General features: G+C 46.7%; 1 protein-coding gene across 1 annotated transcript in view; it reads right to left on the bottom strand.

Moving 5' to 3' along the window:
- The window catches only part of Eif3b (eukaryotic translation initiation factor 3 subunit B), a 29,422-nt gene extending 11,366 nt beyond the window's left edge, over positions 1-18,056 (bottom strand). Inside the window, exons 1-10 of the mRNA XM_004672707.2 lie at positions 17,529-18,056; positions 9,915-10,107; positions 7,675-7,794; positions 7,380-7,437; positions 6,458-6,586; positions 6,080-6,237; positions 2,853-2,984; positions 2,704-2,770; positions 2,308-2,354; positions 118-328 (exon numbers count right to left, since the gene is read on the bottom strand). Coding sequence (XP_004672764.1) covers positions 118-328; positions 2,308-2,354; positions 2,704-2,770; positions 2,853-2,984; positions 6,080-6,237; positions 6,458-6,586; positions 7,380-7,437; positions 7,675-7,794; positions 9,915-10,107; positions 17,529-18,021 — 1,608 coding nt within the window. The 5' untranslated portion in view covers positions 18,022-18,056. The remainder of the gene's footprint in view (positions 1-117; positions 329-2,307; positions 2,355-2,703; positions 2,771-2,852; positions 2,985-6,079; positions 6,238-6,457; positions 6,587-7,379; positions 7,438-7,674; positions 7,795-9,914; positions 10,108-17,528) is intronic.
- Between the last annotated feature and the right edge of the window lie 3,310 nt (positions 18,057-21,366).

Genomic DNA, 21,366 nt, shown 5'->3' with positions numbered 1-21,366 from the left:
CCCTGTTTCAAAGAAGGTAAGAAAAGATCAGCCACCTTAACGTTATGCACACACATGTTCACAGCCTCTCAACAAAGCAGCACTTGTTACCAGGAAGTCCTACTTGCATCTACTCACCTGTGTGCCTTTTGGTGTCCTGTCCACTTTAACACACAGATAATCTCCATTTTTCTGCCAGTGCAGCTTGCAATCCACAACATTGAACAGATTCCTCACACGGATCTCCTGTCTCGTGGGGAGCTGCATCAGGGTTACCCTGGCTGGAATATCTTTATCTTCAGGCACCCAAAAGGCGATGATGTTGCCACCAGGGGACCAAGAAAAGTCTCTGCAGGACAAAGGAAATGAAATGTCATCCAACGACCAAATGATTATGAAACTGAGCAGCAATTTCTCCCAGAAAAACAGAATGTGTTTACTACCTAAGGATTGGATACCAGTGCCCTGACCACATTCTTAACTGCCAGCTTGCAGCTCACTGTCGTCAACACTAGCCTGCATGGGCACCCAGGGAACAGCCCACCACCGTCCTGGCACCAGACCTGCACTACGCAGTGTGGGTGCCGTGCAGCTCAGGGGCCTAATAACCCTGAGATGTGGTCACTGCTGTGACAGACAGGGAAGAGACACAAACAAGACTTGTTGCATCCACTGCTAACGCAGACTGACCAGACCCCACACATTGCTGCCCCAAGTAAAATAAACTTCTGAATGATGGCTATAGCTATATAACATCTAAAGATTAACTGAGGTGAAAAAGTCAGAAAGCATCAGAGGAATGGGGCTAAGTCACCCCATGGGGGCTAGGTGTACTATGACAGGCCATCTGTGTGTTTTTTTTATATTTTATTTATTTGAGAGAGAGATATATAGAAATAGGCAGGTAGAAGAGAATGGACACACCAAAGCCTCCAGCCACTGCAGACAAACTCCAGACACATGTGCCCCCTTGTGCATCTGGCTTACATGGGTCCTGGGGAGTCAAACCTGGGTCCTTTGGCTTTGCAGGCAAGTGCCTGAACTGCTACGCCACCTCTCTAGTCCTCATCTGTGTGTTTTGTTGCTTATTAATTCATTTCGGTGACACTATACCGCCTAAATTGGTCTCAGATTTGTGAGCTCAAATAATTCACCCTCCTCAGCTTCCTGATCAGGGGGGAAGACAGAAATCCACCATGTCCTAATTTTTGTTTTGCACTTCAGAATCAGCATATGAGCTGGAGAGATGGCTCTGCAGTTAAGGCACTTGCCTAAAAAGCCTAAGGACTGGGGTTTGATTCCCTAGCACCCATATAAAACCAGACACACAAGGTAGTACATGCTCTGGTGCTTATATGCAGTGGCTAGAGGCCCTGGTACACCCATTCGATCTGCCTTTTCATCTCTCTCCTCCCCTCTCAAAAAATAATTTTTTTTTTTTTTTTTTTTTGGTTTTTCGAGGTAGGGTCTCACTCTGGTCCAGGCTCACCTGGAATTAACTCTGTAGTCTCAGGGTGGCCTTGAACTCACGGCGATTCTCCTACCTCTGCCTCCCAAGTGCTGGGAAATTCTTTTTCTTAAAGTTTTTCATTTTTATTTATTTGAGAGCAACAAAGAGGTAGAGAGGGAGAGACAGACAGACAGAGAGAATGGGCGCACCAAGGTCTCCAGCCCCTGCAAACGAACTCTGAATGCACATGTCACCTTGTGCATCTGGCATACATGGGTCCTGGGGAATCGAGCCTTGAACCATGGTCCTTAGGCTTCACAGGCAAGCGCTTAACCGCTAAGCCATCTCTCCAGCCCATCAGAAAATAAATAGTCTTAAAAACAAAAACAAACAAAAAACACAGAGCCTTTAATCCCAGCACTCAGGAGGTAGGAGAACTGTCATGAGTTTGAGGCCACCCTGAAACTACATAGTGAACTCCAGAGCAGCCTGGGATAGAGAGACCCTACCCTCAAAACCAAACAACAACAAAAAAACACCACTGAACACTAAAGGAAAAAAAGTAAAATGCTTTAAAACAGACTGAAGACTATGTACTACCCAAATTCACATACTGACATTCTCACCCCCAAGATGGTAATGTTAGGTGTGGCCCTTGCGACTGATTGATAAAGGCCCCAGAGAGCTGCCCCTTCTAGCACCTGACATTAGCAAAGTGAACTGTTCACCTACTGGAAAGCCTCCCGCCCCCACGGACCTCACAGGATCATCTTCAGTCCCACAGTGGAGAGATGTATTTCCACTGTTGCAAAGTGACCTGCAAGGCATGTTCCTGAGGCCAGAGCACACCACACCAACTTCACCCAATGCTCACTCACTTGATTCCAGAGATCTTCAAACTCTTCTTGTCCAGGAGGCCCATAGACTGGAGGGGCGGGGGGGAGAGGGAGATACAGTTCAGTAAGATGAGGCCAATGCATCATTGTACACATCATTTGTTAGACAAGCTTCTGCACAGTGTGTAATGTAAGGGCAGCGCTATGAGCGCCAGTGTCGGGAGAAGAGGACAATCCCTGCCGGCAACAATGCCACGCGCTTCCAGAGCTGCTTCGTCGAGCACTAGTGGTGACTCCGTGGCAGCAGAGTCAGGGCAGGCATGACTCGAGATGCACACAGATTATGGAAAACGTCGGACTACTTCCTTGCCCAGAAGTACTACCAACAGCATGCAACAGACAGGCTGGTTGGCCTTCCAGAACATTAAAACCACTCACAGGAGTTTCATAGATGCTAAGAGTGTCCATCGTCATTCTTGCGAAGAATTTGCCATCATGACTCCATCTAAGAAGAAAAGAAGTGCCAGGCTTGGGTAATGGCAAAGGAGAAGCATTCAGCCATCCAGCGCCATGTGTGGTCTACTTACTTGAAAATAGGCCAGTGAGCTGAACTTTCACAGTGGAAGCCTCTTTTCTTATGCCCCGTAAGGATGTCCCAGATGATGATGGCCTGAGGGTCATCCTGAGTGTCCATCAGTGGGCTGAAAGTCACCAGGTATCTGTAAGAGAGTAGAACAGTGAGGACAACCTACCACCCAGAGCTTAATTCCCCAGCACCCAGGTAAAGCCAGATGTACAAAGTTGCACATGCACTGGTTTTTATTTATTGCTGTTTAGTTGTTTTTTGTAAGGTAGGGTCCCATTCTCTGCCAGGCTGACCTGGAACTCATTCCATACTCCCAGGCTGGTCTCAAACTCACAGTGATCCTTCTACCTCTGCCTCCCAAGTGCTAGGATTCAAAGCACGTACCACCATGCAGGGCTGTTTCTGTTTTTATGAAACGAGGTCCGATCATGTAGCTCCAGCTGCCCTGGTACTCTACTCTGAAGCTTAGTTTGGCCTTGAACTACCTCAGCCTCCTGTGTGCTAGAACAAACAGGCATATGCCACCATGCCCAGTCAGGTACTCCTATAGCAACCCCTTTCCTTTGATTGCACCTTTATTCAGATGACAGTTTCTCTTTTCTTTTTTCTTTTTTCTTTTTGGTTCATTTTCATTTACTTATTTGAGAGTGACAGAGAAAGAGGCGGGGGGGGGGGGGAGAATTATGGGCGCACCAGGGCCTCCAGCCACTGCAAACGAACTCCAGATACATGTGCTACCTTGTGCATCTGGCTTATGTGGATCCTGGGGAATTGATCCTCGAAACCTGGGTCCAAAGGCTTCACAGGCAAGCACTTAACCACTAAGTACCTGCCTTAAAGACTCATTTAGACTTAAAGACTTAAGGACTCATTCAATTCTTCAGATCCCACGTAAGCCAGATGCACAAGATGGCATGAGCACACAAGGTCACACATGCCCATGAAATGGCGCACATGTCTGGAGCAACCAAGAAGCCCTGGCATGCCAATTCTCTCCCTGTCTCTCATAAAAAAAAAAAAATAGGGCATGGTGGCGCATACTTTTAATTCCAGCGCTTGGGAGGCAGAGGTAGGAGGACTGCCATGAATTCAAGGCCAACCTGAGACTAATAATGAATTCCAGGTCACCCTGGGCCAGAGTAAGACCCTACCTCAGAAAACCAAAAAATAAATTAAAAAAAAAAAAATCCAAAACACCACTACCAGTCCTCTGAGAATTCCAAGTAAAGATCACTTAGCCTGTGTCCTCAAGCAGTTTTCTGTATCAGAATGTTGTTACACTAAAAACTCAAATGCGGACTGCAGAAGTAAGTGGCTTAGTAATTAAAGCACTTGCCTGTAAAGCCAAAGGACCCAGGTTCAATTCCCCAAGACCACGTAAGTCAGATATACACGATGGTGCCTGTGTCTGGAGTTTGTCTGCAGCAGCTAGAAGCCGTGTTGGGCCCATTCTCTCTCCTGTCCCTCCCTCTCTCTCTCAAATCCATAAATAAAAATAAAATATTTTGAGAGAAAAAAAAAAAAAAAACACAACTCAATGTGAGAGATCAACAATCCAGAGTAACAAGACTTGCCAGATAGAAAATCACCTGGACAGACACCAGGTCTGGCTGGACAACACTCAGAGGCACAGGGCAAGTTGGAGGCAGCCCTGGGACCAGGCAAAGACTCAGCACTGCAGGCAACAAGGTGCAGGAGGTACACAGCAGGGGGCAGCGCACACCTACTTTCAGCTCCACCTTCCCCCCAACTCTCAGCTCCATGACCAGCTCAGACATGAGAAAAAACCTTTCCAGAAAAAAATTACCTCCAAAAAATACATCCAGTCTTTGTACTAGATCCTGAACTGACTCCTATGTGTGACATTATGGCACTAAATCACAACACTGGAATAGAGTAGTAGCTGAAATAAAAGCATTAAACCAACATTCAAATCAATGCCTCAAGTTGCACTGTGGTTACAAGATTTTCGTGCAAGGAATGCATGTTCCACAGAGAAGACAGTTCAATTCACAGCGGTCTCCTTTATGTGAGGAATCTGTTCTAAGACCTCAGTTGATGCTAGAAACCTCAATGTAACCAGGCCCTATGTCTATTTTTTTTTCCTATACGTACAGAGGTGTTTATTATGGAACCCTCTTCAAACAGCCAAGGTGTAGTCACAGCTTTATGCTGTGGTTTGCTGTGTATAATTGGAGGCAGGGAAAGTGAAACTGTGATTAAGGGGACTACTCTGACAAATAGCTCAAATATGGGGCTGGGATGAGGCTCTGGGGCAGAGCACTGGCCTGACATATTGGTTACATCTCAGCACTAAAAAAAATATGAATTGAGCCGGGAGTGGTGGCATACACCTTTAATCCCAGCACTCTGGAGGCAGAAATAGGAGGATCGCCATGAGTTCAAGGCCACCCTGAGATGACAGAGTTAATTCCAGGTCAGCCTGGATCAGAGTGAGCCCCTACCTTGAAAAACCAAAAAAAAAAAAAAAAAAAAAAAAAGAATTGTGCGGCTGACCCAGATGTCTGGTAGGTTATACACATGTATATGAAAGGTCAGAGCCAAGTGAGGTCTGGAGAGCTTGGCAAAACAAAGATACCAGGGTTCTCTGAATTTCATTCATTCTCTCTTGGTTTTTTGACAGGAGCTCAGGTAGCCTAGGCAGGCCTCTCACTCACTCATAGCTGAGCCTGGCTTTGAAAAACTCCTGATCCTCCTGCCTCTACCTTCCAAATGGAGCTTTTTGAATTTTTCCTGTTTTTCTTTTTTCTATAAAAAGATTACTGCAAAATAAGGAGGTTTTGAAAATGACCTGTAGAAGGCTGAAGAGATGGCTCAGGGGTTAACGGTGTTTGCTTCCTTGCAAAGCCCAATGGCGTGGGTTTAGTTCCCCAGTACCCATGTAAAGCAAGATGCATAAAGTGGCATGTGTCAGGAGTTTGTTTGCAGTGGCAGGAGGTCCTGGAGCAACCACACTCACTCTTTTTATCCCTCTCTTTCAAATAAATAAGTAAACTTTTAATAACCGGGCGTGGTGGTACATGCCTTTAATCCCAGTTCTCGGTAGGCTGAGGTAGGAAGACCGCTATGAGTTGAAGGCTACTGTGAGACTACACAGTGAAATACAGGTCAGCCTGGGCTACAGTGAGACCTTACCTTGAAAACAACAAAAATAAATAAATAATGATGATGATAAGGCTGATGAGTTATCCCTGACCACTGGCTTACCTTTCACATGGGGAGAAGTCGATGAGCTGAACGCCTTGGTGGCTGAATCTCTGGATCTGCTTGAACTTCTCTCCCCCCCACAGAGCAATACCTCTCTGATGGAAGGTGGCCAGGTAAGTGCCCTTAGGGGACCAGCGCACGTATGTCTCCGTCCATCTCTGTGAAAGAAGCTGGGGTCAGTGCTAATAGGACAGTAATAAGCCAAACACAGCAACTGTTCCTTCTAAAAACAATGTTCTGTTTCCTTTCTCAGGACTTGCTTCAAGCTGAGAATGGGTTAGTAAGAGCTGTTCTCAGTGCACCTTCAAAAGCAGTGAGCCTGCACATGCTCATTCACACGTCTCAGGGGGAAACCAGGCTACTGCTACAAGTACACACCGCTCTTTCTTCAATTGAGACGGGGTCTTTCACATCATTCCAGAAGATGGATGTACGGTCTCCACTTTCAAAGATCACACTGTACTGATCTCTGCACTCTGCTTCTTCCAGCCAGTATCGCAAGTTTCCCTAAAAAGGATCAAAAGCAAGGGACTTTATTTGAAATATTATTTACTTATTTATTTGAAAGCACAGAGAGAGAGACAGAGACAGACAAAAAGAAAGAGACTGAGTGCCCCAGAGCCTGTAGCCACTATAAACAAACTCTGGATACAAGTACTACTTTGTATATCTGGCTATATATAGGTACTGAGGAATTAAACCCAGGTCATTAGGTTTTGTAGGCAAGTGCCTTAACTACTAAGCCATCTCTACAGTTCCATGGCATTATTTTTTTTTTAACTTTTGTTTTTATTTTTTGGCTTTTCAAGCAAAGACACTCACAACTACTACTCTGAAAATATGACAAATTTAGGCTGGAGAGATGGCTCAACAGTTAAGGTGCTTGCCTGTGAAGCCAAAGGATCCAGGTTTGATTCCCCAGGACCCACCTAAGCTATATGCACAAGGTGATGCATGCCTATGAAGTTCATTTGCACAAACTAGAGGCAAATAAATAAGTAATAAAAATACAAAAAAAAAAAAAAAAAAGCCAGCAGCACACACCTTTAATCCCAGTACTCAGGAGGCTGGGATGGGAGGATCACTGAGTTTAAGGCCAGCCTGGAACTACAGTGAGTTCCTGGGCTAGAGTGAGATCTTATACATATACTCCCAAGGAATTTATACACGTATCACATTCAAGTATGTCTAAATGCACAAGAACAGCGCTGTATAACCCATCAGGTCATCCCAAGAATTCATTAGCTTACACCACACCTGAGCACATCTAACTGCACAGGGACAGGTTTGTATAACCTACCAGATCTTTGAAAGGCTGTTTCTCTGGAATGTCCCATTCATCACTGATCGTCATGTACCTGGAATAGAGCAGGCACTGCTGAGGACACACTGGATAGGACAAGGGTCATGGTGACGATGGCTGGGGCAAAGGAGTGTGGGTAGTGTAATCACTGGGGAAAAATGGTGCCAGCCACCAACATGGAGCAGAAGTATCAAAATGTTGGCTCTTCTCTGATCACCAGCACCCACTGAGGAGCACCATGTCACCCCTGCACATCAACATGCAGCCCATTCCCAGTCACGCCTGAACTTACTTGTCAAAGTCAGTGAAGAGGTTGACGCGGAATGTGTGCTGTTTGTCCAGCTTGTAGCCATCAGCATTTTTCACAGCATCCACGGCATGAGCAGGAGAAGCATATTCCAGAAAAATATACCTGAGTGAAAGGTGGAAGATTGACACATGTGCAGGCTCTAAGGTAGGAAAGTCACACCTGCATACCTGAGACCTTTCAACACAAATAATATTCTTGGTCCTACAGGAACAACCCCCAGGAGGTCAAACTGAGAAGGGAGTAAAGCACACAGGCCAGGCAGTTTCCCAAACAAGAACAAAACACAAGCAGGGCGTGGTGGCACACGCCTTTAATCCCTGCACTTAAGAGACAGAGGTAGGAGGATTGCCGTGAGTTCGAAGCCACCCTGAGACTACATAGTGAATTCCAGGTCAGCCAGTGAAACCCTACCTGGAAAAAAAGAATGGAATCCAGGACCGGAGAGATGACATAGTGGTTAAGGCCCTTGGACCCAGGTTCAATTCCCCAGGACCCACATAAACCAGATGCATAAGGAGGCACATGTGTCTGGAGTTTGTATGCAGTATCTAGAGGCCCTGGCTCAACCATTCTCTGTGCCTTTTTCTCTCTCAAATAAAAATTAAAAGAAAAAATAATGAAACCCAGGGCTGGAGAGGTGACTCAGTCGTTAAAGGTGATTGCTTGCAAAGCCTGCTGACTTGAGTTCAATTCCCAGTACCCACATAAAGCCATATGCACAAAGTGGCCCTGGAATGCCCATACTATTTCTGTCCATCTCTCTCTCTCAAAAACTTTTTTTTAGCCGGGTGTGGTGGCACACGCCTTTAATCCCAGCACTCCGGAGGCAGAGGTCAGAGGATCACCATGAGTTCAAGGCCACCCTGAGACTACATAGTGAATTCCAGGTCAGCCTGAACTAGAGTGAGATTCTACCTGGGAAAAAAAAAAATTATAGAATTAAATCCTAACAAAACTACAGTCTTGAACTTCTCAATCATAAACCACAGGAAAGTTAACTAATGCAAAGATTCACTATCCTGTGTTGACAGTTACATGGGATTAACCACATGTTAAAGCTTACTACATTGTACACTTTAAGCTATGCAGGTTTACTAGATATCATGTATCTCAATAAAATCATCAAAAATGCCTTGTAGGGCTAGAGAGAAATCTAAGCACTTAAAGTGTTTGCCTGCAAAGCCAAAGGACTCAAGTTCAACTCCCCAGGACCCATGCAGGCCAGATACAGAAGGGGGTGCATGTGTCTGGAGTTTTTTTGCAGTGGCTAGAGGCCCTGGCATGCCCATTCCCATCTGCCTCTTTCTCTCTCAAATAAAAATAAAGTATTTTTTTAAAATATGGCTTGTATTGGGCTTGACAGATGGCTTAGCGGTTAAGGCACTTGCCTGCAAAGCCAAAAGACCCAGGGTCAATTCCTCAGACCCACAGAAACCAGCTGCATAAGGTGGTACATGTGTCTGAAGTTCATTTGCAGTAGCTAGAGGCCCTGATGCACCCATTCTGTCCCTCCCTCTCTTCTCTGTCTCAAATAAAAAAAATAATAAATAAATACCTAGAATTATATAGTAGAAGCAAAAGTGATTACCCTGCAGCCTACTGTCTAAAACACTGGCAGTCACAGGAAAGTGGATGTGGAGCCCTGGGCTCTAAACCCAGCACCAAGGTACGTAAACAAAAGAAGAAATTACAACCAAACTGATCAACATGAAAGTACTATTTTGAGCAGAAAAGGCAAGCTGCAGGTCACATACACCCTACTGCCACTGCTATTTTTAAAACATGTACCACTATTTTAGGCAAGGGGGAAAGTTGCTAATTTAAGTAGTGACATAACACTTGCACACAGACTTTAAGCAGCAATCCCATTTTGTTAATGTGGACCAGTTGGGCATGGTGACTCATGCCTACAATCTCAGCACTTGTTGAGGAAGGATGTCAATGAGTTTGGAACCACCCTGGGCTAGAGTAAGACCCTGATTAAAATAAATTAATATGTAAATAAACAACTTCAGAATGAGATTCCATAGGCAGATCTTCCCCGAGGCTCTGTCCACTCCTAGGCCAGCAGTGCTTTACCCAGGTCATGTGTTGGATTAACTGCTGTCCATGAACCTGGTCCTTCAAGCCCACAGCCAAGCATGCACTGCATCATGGTGCAAGAGCCCGTCCACACCCTTCCTGATGTGAGTGGGCCACTTCTGTGAGGAGGGCAGACTCACCCTTTTGTCTTTCCATCCTCTTCAGGATAATAGTCATTGGTGATTTTCCCAAACTTAGAAAAGATCTTGTGGATGACATTTTTGAGCTTCTCGAGTCGGTCAGGCCCCACCTGAGGAACGTTGTCCACTACAATCACCGAGTCAATTCCATCTGCCTCCTGGGGTCGATCTTTGAGTACATCGCCAAGTAGTTCTGCAAGAGTAAAAGAATTCAATTATTATTTTTTTTTCTAACCCTAACCCAGCCTTACTTAATCTCTTAAAAATAATCCAGGAGCCAAGCATGGTGGCACACACCTTTAATCCCAGCACTCAGGAGGCAGAGGTCGGAGGATCACTGCAAGTTTGAGGCCACCCTGAGACTCCATAGTGAATTCCAGGTCAGCCTGGACTAAAGAAAGCCAGTACCTCAAAAAAACCAAACAAAAACTCCTGGGGCCAGGGAGATGGCTCAGCAGTTAAAGTGACCAGGCAAGGGCTGCCAGCAAGTGTGCGCTTAATAGTACACCACAATATCTCAACAATCTTATGTAAAGAGAAATTTTTCCCAATACAAACTGCCAGACTGCTCTACCTCCCATTTTCACAGACACACTGGAATCACAAATAGATGCACCACTCTGCACCCAGCTTTATTTTTATGTTGGGGAACTGAACTTGGGGCTTTGTAAACAACTATCTTTAACGGCTATCTCCCCCAACCTAACACACCAATCCAAACTGACATCAGAGCCCCTGAAAGCTTAAGTAGTAGGACCTTTTTCCTTCTGAGAACATATAGTAATATATCTTGCAAGAGATGATGTCTTTGGTTTGATGAAATGCCATACATCAGCAGACATACTTAAGTCATCAGGCATTGGTAGGGTTCTACGTGATCCATGTAATTTCCCTAAGCACACCGCACAAATCCAAAGCACACTACATTCACGCCACCTGTCTTTAAGACTCAAATCTGAGTACTCCAACTTGTGTGTGTGTGGTATATATGGGCACACAAGTTGGTCAGAGGACAACCTCAAGGGTTATTCCTCTCCTTCCACATTGTTTGAGACGCAGTCTCTCTTTTTTTGTTGCTGGGAAGGCAAGGCTAGGTCACGCATGAGCTTCAGGATACTCCTGACTCCACCTCCCACTGCACTGGTCACACCACTTTGTCATTCTGCATAGTGCTGGAGAGTCAAACTCTTACTCTAGTAGGCAGGCTTGGAGCTAGTGCCTTTAACCAATGTACCATCTGCTCAGCTCACCCTCAACATCTTAACATCAGTTCAGGTCTCAGGTCTACAAGATGGCCAGCCAGAATAAAAGAAACAGAAGGAAAAATGGTATGAAAAAGACTAGAGGGCTGGAGAAATGGCTTAGCAGTTAAGGAACTTGCCTACAAAGCCCAACTACCCAGGTTCAATTCCTCAGTACCCACGAAAAGGCAGTGGCACATGCATCGTAAGTTCATCTGCAGCAGCTAGAGGCCTGGCATGCCTATTCTACCTCTTTCTCCCCTACCTGTGTTTGCAAATAAATTTAAAAAAAAATTTTTTTTAAGGACTAGGGAAGGCCAGGTGCGGTAGCGCATGCCTTTAATCCCAGCACTCAGCAGGCAGAGGTAGGAGGATCGCTGTGAGTTACAGGCCAGCCTGAGACAACATAGTGAATTCCAGGTCAGCCTGCCTGGGCCAGAGTGAGACCCTACCTCAAAAAACCAAAAAAAAAAAAATCTATTTCAAACACAGTACTAGGGTGTGGAAAGGTCTAAGTGAGGTCAGGGGAAAAGACTGAGTAAAGGAAAGGTGGAAGAAGGTTAACCAAAATTTAAGATGTTATGAATGAGGCATATGGAAACATCCTTTTTTTGGACAATGGTACACCCAGAAGCCATAGACTTTTACTAGAAAAATTTCAGTGGCAGGGATGGGATACTTTCCAGTGAGTTGTTGGCCAGGGAGGTCCCTGATGTCCCCAAAACATTACAGGCCATTGCCGAGACCCTTGGTTTCCCACCAGGAATAGATGGTAAGACCTTAATGCTGAAGACTACATACTTGGGCTGCAAGGCCACTGAGAAATCCTGTTGGAACTGAGCTGATAACCTCCTCCATGTAGACCAGATGACAGAAAGCTGGAAGAGGCCATTTTGCATGCAGTTCATTGGGAGAGAGAGAAATCACCAGTGAAGATACTCAACAGTGGACATTCCAAGCCTTATATTTGGCCAGCGAGGCCAAATGAGCCAATGGGTGTAACAGTGACATGTCTGTCATGGTGGAAACCAACTGCCCTCTTTTTCTTTTTTTTCTTTCTTTTTTTTTTTTTTTTTTGGTTTTTTGAGGTAGGGTCTCACTCTAGCCCAGGCTGACTTGGAATTCACTATGTACTCTCAGGGTGGCCTCGAACTCACAGCGATCCTCCTACCTCTGCCTCCCAAGTGCTAGTATTAAAGGCGTGCGCCACCACGCCTGGCCCAACTGCACTCTTATTGGACTAGAGGCCCGCTCCATGGGAGGGAATACATCCCTGATACTGAAAACTTAAAACAGGGGTAGTCATGAGCCCCAGGGGTGCATTGCCTGCTGCTGTCTGGCTAAAAGTATGTACTATGCTCACCGAACTGCCTGATAAGTACTTCTCTTGATGTGCATACCCATATATTAATGCTACTCTCACTTTTGGCTAGAGAACATCCTCTTTTCAGATGGCAGTGACCATAGGATGACTTGGAAGGAACCACTGTGCTAAGAAGTCACAGGAGTGCTCAGCACTGAAATATCTCAGTCACACCTTCCACGGCTCAGGGTCCACTGTGGAAGAGGTGGCAGAAAAATTGTAAGAGTCAAAGGAAGGGTAGGACTCCTTACAACGTGCTCTGCCAGACACAAAATGGCCTAGATATGCATACCTCATAGTTCCTAACACTACCTACCTACACAAGACCATCATAATAGGAACAAAAGAGATCATGACATTAAAATAAAAGAGAGAAGCCAGGCATGGTAGTGCATGCCTTTAATCCCAGCACTTGGGAGGCAGAGGTAGGAGGATTGCAGTGAGTTCAAGGCCACCCTGAGACTGCACAGTGAATTCCAAGTCAGCTTGAGCTACAGTGAGACCCTACCTCGAAAAACCAAAAAGAGAGAGAGACACACACAGACTGATTGAGAGGGGGAGGGGATATGATGGAGAATGGAGTTTCAAAGGGGAAAGTCGGGGTGGGAAGGAATTACCACAGGATATTGTTTACAATTATGGAAGTTGCCCAGAAAAAAAAAAATTAGTGCTGAATGTGGTGGTGGCACATACCTTTAATCCCAGCACTCTGGAGGCAGAGGTAGAACTCCCTGAGTTCGAGGCCAGCTTGAGACTACACAGTAGATTCCGGGCCAGCTTGGGCCAGAGACCCTACATCAATAAACAAAAAAAGCAAAAGGCTACAGCTTGGTGATAGGTCTGTTTAGCTAAAATGAGCAAAGTGGCCTCAGCTTCAATCCCTGGTACTACCAAAATAAGACTAACTAATGGTTTATTACAGAAATTCCTAGTTGCTCTGGAAACTTATTATCATGTAATTTTTTTACTATACTCAAGGAGAGGTGGCTAGTGGTGCTAGTTAACACCAGCACTCAGGAGGTGAAGACAAAAGGATCAGAAGTTTAAGGCCAGTCTCCTAAACTATCTGAGACCCTGTCCATTTATACCATTTCATTCTCAAAAATTGAATGGGAGAAGCCAGGCCTTTAATCTCAGCACTCGGGAGGACTGAGAGTTCAAGGCCACCCTGAGACTACACAGCAGTTTCCATGTCAGCCTGAGCTAGCATGAGACCCTACCTTGAAAAGCCAAAACACCACCACCACAATTGAATGGTAGGGGCCGGGCAAGAATGGTGTATACCTTTAATCTCAGCACTCAGGAAGCAGAGGTGGGAGGACAGCCATGAGTTCAAGGTAGGGTCTCGCTCTAACCCAGGCTGAGCTGGGATTCACTACGTAGTCCTCAGGGTGGTCTCAAATTCACAGTGATCTTCCTACTTCTGCCTCCTGAGTGCTGGAATTAAAGGCATATGCCACCATGCCTGGCTCAGGGAGATTCTTTTTAAATTATTTATTTATTTATTTTCAAGGACAGAGAGAGAGGGAAGAAGAGAGAAAAATGAGAATGAGCACGCCAAAGCCTCTAGTCCCTGCAAACTCCAGATGCATGTGACACTTTTCTTTTTTAACAAAGGTACTGGGGAACCAAACCCAGGTTGTTAGGATTTGCAGGCAAGAGCCTTAACCGGTGAGTCGTTTCTCAAGCACCATCACGTTTTTTGTTTTTTCTTTTTTAAGAAAAATGTTAATTAAAGTGAGCAGTAACAAATGTCTATAAGTCCCAGCTTTGAAGGTGAGACAGGAGGACTGATGAGCTTACACGTTGGAATTCAGCCTGGGCAACCTAGTAAGGAACCTGCCCTCCCCCGCCCAGTTAAATTCTCTATAGTGTCAAGGAAAAAAAAAAAAGCCAGGTCTGGTAGTGCAAATCTGCATCAACTTATCTCAAAATAAAAAAAAAAAAATTAAGGCAGAGTGCCTGCCTGGTATGTGAGGTCCTTGACTCAATCCCTAATACCACTGTGGTGGTTTGATTCAGGTGTCCCCCATCAACTTAGGTGTTCTGAACGCTAGGTTCCCAGTTGGTGGAGATTTGGACATTAAAGCCTCCTGGAGGCAGTGCATTGCTGGGGGCGGGCTTATGGTCATTATAGCCAGCTTCCTCTTGCCAGTGTTTGGCACACTCTCCTGTTACTGTTGTCCACCCTCTGCTCATGCCATCATTTTTCCCTGCCATCATGGAGCTTCCCCTCAAGCCTGTAAGCCAAAACAAACCTCTTTTTTCCCACAAGCTGCTCTTGGTTGGGTGATTTCTACCAGCAATGCAAACCTGACTGCAACAACCACAAAAAAGGGCAAAAAGTGGGCTGGAGAGATGGCTTAGCAGTTAAGCGCTCGCCTGTGAAGTCTATGGACCCCAATTCAAGGCTTGATTCCCCAGGACCCACGTTAGCCAGATGAACAAGGGGTTGCACGCATCTGGAGTTCATTTGCAGTGGCTGGAAGCCTTGGCACACTCATTCTCTCTCTCTCTCTCCTCTCTCTGTCACTCTCAAATAAATAAATATCAACAAAAAATAAAAATAAAGGGCAAAAAGTAATTGTAGGGACAAGCTCTGTCATGAACCATTTCCAATTCTTGAACACTTTTAAGTATTAAACATGACACCTTTAAAAGTAACTGTTAGGGTAGGGGGATGTAGCTTAGTGGTTGAATACCTGCTTGCCTAAAATGCACAAAGCACTGGGTTTGTTCTTAAGAATCAAGCCAAAAAAAAAAAAAAAAAAAGCCACCTGAATTTCAAAGATGCTGAAACTGGGCTGGAGAGATTTCTTAGTGCTTGTACAGGTTCAATTCTCCAGATCACACATAGGCCAGATGCAGATGGTGGTGCATGGGTCTGGAGTTGTTTGCAATGGCTGGAGGCCCTGGATCACCCATTCTCTCTGCCCCCCCCCCCATACTGCTAAAACCAAGACCAAGAAAAATGACGACGGGAAAACACAGCTGCACATCAAAGCAGTACCACACATCTTCACTCTAGAAGCTGTAGTGAAATTTCTGGTTCCTTTAAGAGTGTTCATTGTAAAATTAAATGGCCTGTTGAGCTGGATCTGAACTTACAAGGCTTATAAACACAGCTTCTATGCAAACTGGACTACTTCCCACAGGCTCCAAGCGTCTACCTAGCCTGCTAACAATTAGCCTACGCCTAGGAAGGGAATATGCAAAGTAACCACAAAATTTCAGACCCCTTCTTTCTTTTTTCCTTTCGAGACAAGCTTTTTTTTTTCTTTCTTTTAATTTAAGAAAGAGGCAGAGTGAGAGAGTGGGCACACCAGGGCCTCTAGCTGCTGCAAAAACTCCGGACACATGAGGCACCTTCTGTATCTGGTTTACATGGGTCTTGGGTAATCGAGCCTGGGTCCTTTGGCCTTGGAGGCAAGTGCCTTAAGCGCTAAGCCATTTCCCCAGCCCTTGAGACAAGACTCTTGCTATGTAGCTCCAGCTGGCCTAGAACTCAAGATCCTCCTAAGGGCCTGAATGAGTGCTGGGATTCCGGGTGTGTACCTAAACCAGGGGACATCTTTTTCACTATTGGTTACCCCTGGTTCCAGGGAAAGAGACAATTCTCAAAGCTAAACAGCAAATACCCAAATCATATTTAGTGAGCCAAATAAAATTCTAGTCACTTATGTGTTTAGCCAAACCCCACACACAGCTGAATTGTTGAACAGCAAAGATCCAACATAAGGTGCAACTGTGAGACAGAACAGGCGACAAGACTCCAGACTGCTCCTCCTCAGTCCATTTTAGAGAGAGAGAAACAGAGATGCTGTCCTGCCTTCTCCACCTTTCTCTGACCCAGCCAGGCATATCGGGGTTGGATGGCCTTAAGCAAGTTGGCAGCCTTCAAAGACCAGTCCTCTTCTATCATTTTTACCCAACACTGCACTCACATCAGGACCACTGGGCTCCCAAAGGACCCACAATGATTTCACACAGGCCAGCCTTGTCCTCACACACCTCAGTTCTGTTGGAAGCTATGCATTAGATGGGTTCAAAGAACACTGTGAGTGGTAGTTCATGCCAGTAACCTCAGCACTGAAGAGACTGAGGAAGGAGGCACTAGCATGGGTTCAAAGCCATCCTGAGCTACATGGTGAGACCCTGACTCAAAAAAAAAGATCCTCGCAGCCTTTAATCCCAGCACTTGGGAGTGGGAGGCAGAAGTAGGAGGATTGCTGTGAGTTCAAGGCCACCCTGAGACCACATAGTGAATTCCAGGTCAGCCTAAGCTAGAGCAAGACCCAGTTTCGAAAAAACAAAAATAAATTTTAAAAATTGTGTTTTTCTTAAGTTTCCCCCACCCTGATATTAAAAAAGCCAACACACAAGAATAAGATAACATACTCCCAGCAAGGAGATTTGAAATGGCTGAACACACTCTGCTATCACATCCGTAGTGACTTTACCTGTCAGGGTCACAGGCGGAAAAAAACAAACAGGAATAATACCTGTAAAACCAACTGCAACTAAAGAAAAAGAAAGTAAGGTAAAAATAAAAATGATAATAATAATAACACCCATGTTACAACCTACAGTGGAAGGCTGGTAGCTTTAAAGATGGAGGGGGGGATCGGGAAAGGAATTTGACAACCTGTCTAACTACAGAAATCGCGGGGAAGACACTTCTGCGAAGCAAGTGAGGAAAACCACCCAGCTCTCCATGGCCTGTCCGTGCCATTCGGCCCATTGTGGGGTCCGGATGGTTACTGGAGTCCTTGGTCCGGAACCAGGTGGCGAGGGGTGATCTGCTTGACACAATCCCCAGATGATGCCTCCATGCACACTGGCTGCAGCTCCACCACTCACAGATACCCGGTTGTCCTGCAAGAGGCTACAGGTGCAGAGACTTCTGGAAGGAAGAGAACAGGCGCAGGGCACCGCTGCGATCGGGAGGTGGGGGGGGAGGATTCCGTCCTCCGTGACTCCCGCGAACACCGCCACGCTCACGCCCCTCACCTTCCTCGCTCACGTCGTCCACGAAGTCTTCGGGATCGCTGAAGGACGGCTCATCCGCCTCGCCGTTCTCCACCGCCCGCGGCTCGGCATCCGCCGCCGCGCTGCCATCGGGCCCGCCCTCCTCTTCGGCAGCCGTGCGGACAGGACCATCGATGGACTGATGGTCCCCAGCCTGGCCCCCGGGACCCTCGGCCAAGACCGGAGCGGAAGGTTTAGCCTGTGTAGAGGACTGCTCGGCCGACGGCGGCGGGGGCGACTCGGCCGGGCTGGTCGCGGTCTCCTCGGGCTGGGCCGCGGGCTCGGCCCTCACCTCGGGCTCCGTCCCAGCCGCGGCCTCTTCCTCGGGGTCTTCCGTGCGCGCCACCTCCGAGGTACCAGACTCCGTCTGCTCCTCCTCCGGTGGCGGCGGCGGCTCGGAGGCCGGCTGCTGCCTCGCGGGATCCGCCCGCTCCTCGGCCGCCTCGGGCGCCGCCACGTTCTCAGCGTCCTGCATGGGCCCGCGCTACTCCTCACCCGGCTTGGCCGCCGTGCTTCCGATACCCAGGAAGCACCGCGAGCCGCGAGCGCGGAGCCATGTGCGTGCGTGCGTGCAGGCGTGCGTGCGCGCTGAGGCCGTACCAAGAGCCGGTGCTGGGGAGACACCCCACGCCCTGCTTCCTCATCATGACCCCTGAGGAAACCCAGAAGCGCTCATAAAAAGTGTCCATCAATAATCACAACCAGTGTTCTAGACTAGAACGTGTGTGATTTCAACTATCAGATTTGTTCCAGAGAGTTTAATAAACTCACTGGGATGTGACACCCCCACTGGAGGTAGAATATGGTTGCGTCCAAGATGGCAGCCGCTCTACTCTCCCAGCGCGCACTGCGCAGAGAGGATTGAACGATTTGGAGGGGTTGCCAAAGGCAGAATCCAGAAATCATTTTAGCATGCAGGCTGTTATGAAAAAAAAATGATGTGATCAAAATCCAATACCAAATAAAAGCTAAAAGTTCAACGAATCGTTGTATCTTGGTATCTTCGTCTTTAATTAGACAAACCTTCTGGCTGACATGACTTAAGCTCCCCCTACAAAGGTTTGTGTTTTAGACTCTTCTACTGACGGGGCAAAGGAACGGACGATTCCAAACTACAACCAAGACTTCTCCCCGAGCCAGAGACACCAAAAAAAAGGAAAGACGAACAGAAAGACGACTGCCTGACGCGATGTAAAAATGCATGCGGAACTTTTAGCCCTTACGGTCACCCGTATCACAGCCACGCGCAACTCAGCTTTTGCCCCCCCTAGAATGAAGGTCACTATGGTTCAGCCCGCCGGAGACGCCCGCCCTCGCAGGCGGGAGAGCGGAGTCACGTGGACGGGCCGGGCGGAGTGAGCGCGATCATGTGGGCCGAGCTAGCCGCCTGCGTCCTGGAGGACTTCCGAGAATGGTCGCTGGAAGGTGTATTATCTATAACTTGTTGGGGGATATTTTGGTCATCCTTTTTTATGTATTTACTTTTCTTTTTTTGATATTTTGTTTATTTTTTTGAGGTAGAAAGAGTCAGATAGAGAATGGGCGTGCGGGGGCCACTAGCCACTGCAAAAGAACTCCAAGACACATGTGCCACTTTGTGCATCTGGTTTACGTGGGTATCGGGAAATCGACTTGGGTCCTGAGGCTTTGCAGGCAAGTGCCTTAACCGCTAAGCCATCTCTCCAGCCCCTACTTATTTTTTATTTGCTTGTTTTTTGGCTTTTTATCTTTATCTTTTTTTTTTTTTTTCGGATGCAGGGTCTCACTCCAGCCCAGCCTAAGCTGGAACTCAGTCTTGTAACCCAAGCTGACCTCGACTCACAGGCATCTACTTGAGCCTCTTGAGTGCTGGGATTACAGGAGTGAGCCACCACCATCACTGGCTGTTTTGATCATCTTTAAAAAGACCAGTTTGGGACTTCAGATACTGGCTTTGCGTTTAAGGCACTTGCCTGCAAAACCTAAGGACACAGGTTCAACTCCCCATAAGCCAGATGCACATGGTGGCACATGCGTCTGGAATTCGCAAGCAGTGGTTAGAGGTCCTGGCATGCCCATTCTCTATTTCTCTAGTAAATAAATAAATTAAAAAATAAAAACAGTTTGGGGCTGGAGAGATGGCTTAGCGGTAGAGGCGATTGATTGTGAAGCCTAAGGACACAGGTTCGATTCCCCACTGGATGCACAAGGTGACACATGCTTCTGGAGTTCGTTTGCAGTGGTTGGAGGCTGTGGTACACCCCTTCTCCCTCTCTATCTCTTTCTCTCAAATAAATAACATTAAAAAAATTTTAAGGGGAAGCCAGGCTTGGTGGTGCATGTCTTTAATCCCAGCACTTGGGAGGCAGACGGAGGAGGATTGCCATGAGTTCGAGGCCACCCTGGGACTACACAGAATTCCAGGTCGGCCTGGGTTACAGCGAGACCCTACCTCAAGACAAACAAACAAAAAATTAAGGGGTAGGGGGAAAGCCTTTTTTTTTAAAAAAAGTTTATTTTGCGAGTGAGTGGATGCACCAGGGCCTTCAGCCACTGTGAAGGAATTCCAGACACATGCACCCTCTTGTGTGCATGTATGACATTGCATGCATTTGTGTTACTATGCGTCTGGTGGGACGTGTAGATTTGAACATGAGTTCTTAGGCTTCACAGGCAAGTACCTTAACTGCTAAACCGTCCCTCCAGCCCAAGGGGGAAAAAATATAATTTTTTTTTAAAAAGACCAATTTAGCCAGGCACATGCCCTTGATCCCAGTATTTGGGAGACAGAAGTAAGAGGATCCATCCTTGAGTTTGTGGCCACCCTGAGACTGCATAGTGAATTCCAGGTCAGCCTGAGTTTGAGCAAAACCTTACCTCGGAAAGGAAAAAAAGGTGGGGGGGGGGGTTGCTGGAAAGATGGCTTAGCGGTTAAGTGCTTGCCTGTGAAGCCTAAGGACCCTCATTCTAGGCTCAATTCCCCAGGACCCATGTTAGCCAGATGCACAAGGGGGCACATGCATCTGGAGTTTGTTTGCAGTGGCTGGAGGCCCTGGCGCACCCACTCTCTTGCAAAATAAACTTTAAAAAAAAAAAAAAAGACTTTCCCTTTCCCTATCTGCTTTCTCTCTCTCTCTTACTCTCAAATAAATAAATAAAAATTAACCAAAAAAGCTGGGCGCGGTGGCACACTCCTTTAATCCCAGCACTTGGGAGGCAGAGGTAGGAGGATCACCAAGAGTTCAAGGCCACCTGAGACTACATAGTGAATTCCAGGTCAGCCTGAGCTAGAGTGAGACTACCTCGGGGGGGGGGGGGGGGGAAGCAGTTTGGGATTGAGAAGTTAGCTCAATGGCCAAAGTGAAGACCTGATTTCCATCACAAGTATTCACATAATAATGCCAGTTGTGATAGCCAGTATTTAATCCCAGTGCTGGGGAGGTGGGGACAAGGAGCTCATTGACTAACCAGTATAGGTTAGTCGATGAGCTCCCAGTCAAAGGAGAGACCTTGTCTAGAAACAGGTGGACAGCATTCCTGAGGTTAACACTTGAGGTTGTCCTCTGGCCTTCACATGCACATACATTAAAAATAATAGGTGGAAGCCAGGCGTGGTGGCACACGCCTTTAATCCCAGCACTTGTGAGGCAAAGGAAGAATCACCATGAGTTCAAGGCCACCCCAAGACTACATAGTGAATTCCAGGTCAGCCTGAACTAGAGTGAGACCCTACTTAAAAAATAATAATAATAATAATAGGTGGAGGGACTGGAGAGATGATTTAGCAGTTAAGGAGTTTGCCTGCAAAGCCAAAAGGATCCTGGTTCGATTCTCCAGGACC

The sequence above is a fragment of the Jaculus jaculus genome, chromosome 2 (genome assembly GCF_020740685.1).
Source record: "Jaculus jaculus isolate mJacJac1 chromosome 2, mJacJac1.mat.Y.cur, whole genome shotgun sequence".
Taxonomy (NCBI): Eukaryota; Metazoa; Chordata; class Mammalia; order Rodentia; family Dipodidae; genus Jaculus; species Jaculus jaculus.
The sequence above is the reverse complement of the archived record's forward strand: the minus strand, read 5'-3'. Positions and strand labels throughout refer to the sequence as shown.